The sequence below is a fragment of the Arachis duranensis genome, chromosome 6, assembly GCF_000817695.3.
Source record: "Arachis duranensis cultivar V14167 chromosome 6, aradu.V14167.gnm2.J7QH, whole genome shotgun sequence".
NCBI classification, from domain to species: Eukaryota; Viridiplantae; Streptophyta; class Magnoliopsida; order Fabales; family Fabaceae; genus Arachis; species Arachis duranensis.
Genome location: NC_029777.3, coordinates 89,343,316 through 89,346,147, shown reverse-complemented (window position 1 = coordinate 89,346,147; position 2,832 = coordinate 89,343,316). Strand labels below are relative to the sequence as shown.

At 29.1% G+C, this 2,832-nt stretch overlaps 1 protein-coding gene across 1 annotated transcript in view; it reads left to right on the top strand.

Annotated features, from left to right (window-relative positions):
* The first annotated feature begins 645 nt into the window (after positions 1 to 645).
* LOC107470258 (nucleoside-triphosphatase) overlaps positions 646 to 2,832 on the top strand; it is an 8,666-nt gene continuing 6,479 nt past the window's right edge. Inside the window, exons 1-4 of the mRNA XM_016089654.2 lie at positions 646 to 927; positions 1,917 to 2,045; positions 2,458 to 2,514; positions 2,628 to 2,720. Coding sequence (XP_015945140.1) covers positions 667 to 927; positions 1,917 to 2,045; positions 2,458 to 2,514; positions 2,628 to 2,720 — 540 coding nt within the window. The 5' untranslated portion in view covers positions 646 to 666. The remainder of the gene's footprint in view (positions 928 to 1,916; positions 2,046 to 2,457; positions 2,515 to 2,627; positions 2,721 to 2,832) is intronic.

Sequence of the window (2,832 nt, the reverse complement as noted above, 5' to 3'; positions counted from 1 at the left end):
GCTCTTGAATCCAATTCGCCTCCTTTGGACGTGGTTGAGCTCGTTGTATAGTAATAACCGTAACGGTATTTGTCTTCACTTTCATCAAAGATCCTGTGATCTCATGCTTTTACTCTTCTGTATAGGTTCGTGAACGGGAGAATATTCCACACTTCAATGCTGGTAGGGGATCTGTGTTGATGACGTCGCGGAGAGCATAGAAGTCGCCGGCGCTTTCAGCAGTATTGGCAAAAGAGAGATCTGTGTGTGATTGTTGGAGGTGAGTAGGTTAACCTGAGAGAAAAGAGGAAGGCTTTTATAGGTTTTAATTAGGTTTACCTAATTAATTTAAATTTTTTAAATTTTAAATTTAAAAAATTTAAAATTAATTATTAATATAAATTAATATAATTTTGTTTAATTTTTTGCGATCCCTTTTGGTTCTATATACTTGGTTCTATACACTTTTCCAAATTTAAACTCTCAATGCCTACTTAAAGAAACAAATAAGTTAATCATTCGATTAATGAAATTTATTTATTCCATGTGTATTTTAGTAAAGAACAATTGCACCATATATAATGGTGTATTTCGCACGTGACAGCTAATTAAGTTACTCGAGCAATATATATAGAGGTAGAGACTACCGCATGCAAGTGCAAATTGAAATTATATTTCATCAAAAAGATGGATCTCAAAAGCTTCTTCATATTTTTATTTTTATTGATGCCATCATTCTGTTCCTCTCAATCCCTGAGGATTAACAACATTTTCTTTACTCATCGTAAGATACTACCCAAACAGCAATCCAATGATAATAATAATAATGTTACTTCTTATGCTGTCATATTTGATGCTGGTAGCTCTGGATCTCGTGTTCATGTCTTCCATTTTGACCAGAATCTCAACCTCCTTCATATTGGCAACGAAATTGAGTTTTATAAGAAGGTAGTGACTAAATTTCATTGTGTTTTTTCTTCGTTCTTTCTCTTTTTTCTTCTCCCGAAGTTTAAAACTAAGAAATTTGTTACACTATTTTGTCGGTGCAACTTGAATAATGGCAGTCATATTACATAAGTATTATTAAGTAGTAATATTATATGCTCCATTTTTTTATATATTTTTTGTATGTTCTTATTTTATATTGAAATAATTGATATGCAAAAGAAAAGAAGTGCACATAAGATACAAAGATCGTTTTTCTAAATATATAAGATGATGTTTTCTCTCTCTTTCTCTCACAAATTCACTCACTCTCTCTCTCTCTCTAAATGTATTCTCCATTTATGGTTTAAAAAAACTGAATCGAATCGGTGGATTCAAAACAATTAACTGAAAATCAGTCACCAAATTAAATTTGGTTCAAATAAAAATTCATTGATAAAAAATTTATCAAAGAATAAAAAATCAATCAAAAAATTAGTTGAATGATCGAACCAATACAATTTTTTTATAATTAACTAATTTAAAATAATCAAACACAAATTTCTATTTTTATCGATTCAATAATCAATTCCATTTTCAAAACTTGCTTTCACTACTTGAAAGGTGAAACTTAATAATTTTTTTACCATGATAGTAAATCAAATAAATATATAAAGATTACAGAATGTCTTCAGAGTTAACATTCCACATTTAATATTGCAGCTAACATTTAACATATAGAAAAAAAAAATCCAAAACTCTTAAAAGCAAGAATATTCAAAACTCAATTAGAAGAAACACATCCAAAATCCAAACTCAACAAAAAGTTATCTTTAATGAATTTCGTATTGGACTTATCCGGCAACTTACTATATATAATGTTGGCTAAAGTTAACTGCTATAATATTGATTTCCTAGTATTATTCTAAACTAATTCACAAAAAAAAAATATTAATCTTTTTGTTTGGAATTTGATGATTGTTAATTATATTTCTCTAATTACTGTGATGTAGATCGAACCCGGTTTGAGTGCATATGCAGATAATCCAGAAGAAGCAGCAGAATCTCTGATTCCACTCTTAGACGAAGCACAAAATATTATTCCACCGCAATTCCAACCCAAAACACCCCTTAGGCTTGGGGTATCAATCTCTATCTCTGTTTTTTGCATCTTCCATCTCAAAATAGACTCTCTTAATTTGAAATCTAATTCATCATCATATGTCAAAGGTAAATCTTATGCATACTAGATTAAAGAAGATTAAAATAAAAGTAGGTAATAAGACTTTGCTACACGGCCAACAATAATGTTGAATCGAATTTTTGTCTAAAAATCAGTAGTTGATATATACCTAATTAATTTTTTTAATAAATAATACTATTAAAGACGTGAAAATAATTGGTGATTATAATAGTATATATGATTCAATTATTAACAAATAGATTAGGTTACGATATTAAAATATGTTATCTGAGGGGTCATCATTAAAAAGATTATTCCATGTCTTCTCAATTATTTTGTTCTTTTTTGTTTTTTCTCTGTTGCAAATAAAGGCAACTGCAGGTTTAAGGTTGTTGGAGGGTGATACTGCTGAAAGAATATTGCAGGCGGTAACTAAGCATGATGAGTTCTTAATTATCAGTACAATACAATTTAATTAGATAATTAATTAGATCTTCAAATTTTAATTAATTTAACCTTCATATTCATGTATGTTTTGAAGGTTAGGGATATGTTCAGGACAAGAAGTAACCTGAACGTTCAATCTGATGCAGTAACTGTTATTGATGGAACCCAAGAAGGTTCTTATATGTGGGTATGATTACTTACTATCTTAGCTACCAAACTATATATATATATTTGAAGTTTTGTTTCATGCCAAGTTTATTTTTCTTAATAATATGTTGTTCGTTTAATTTAACTCAGGT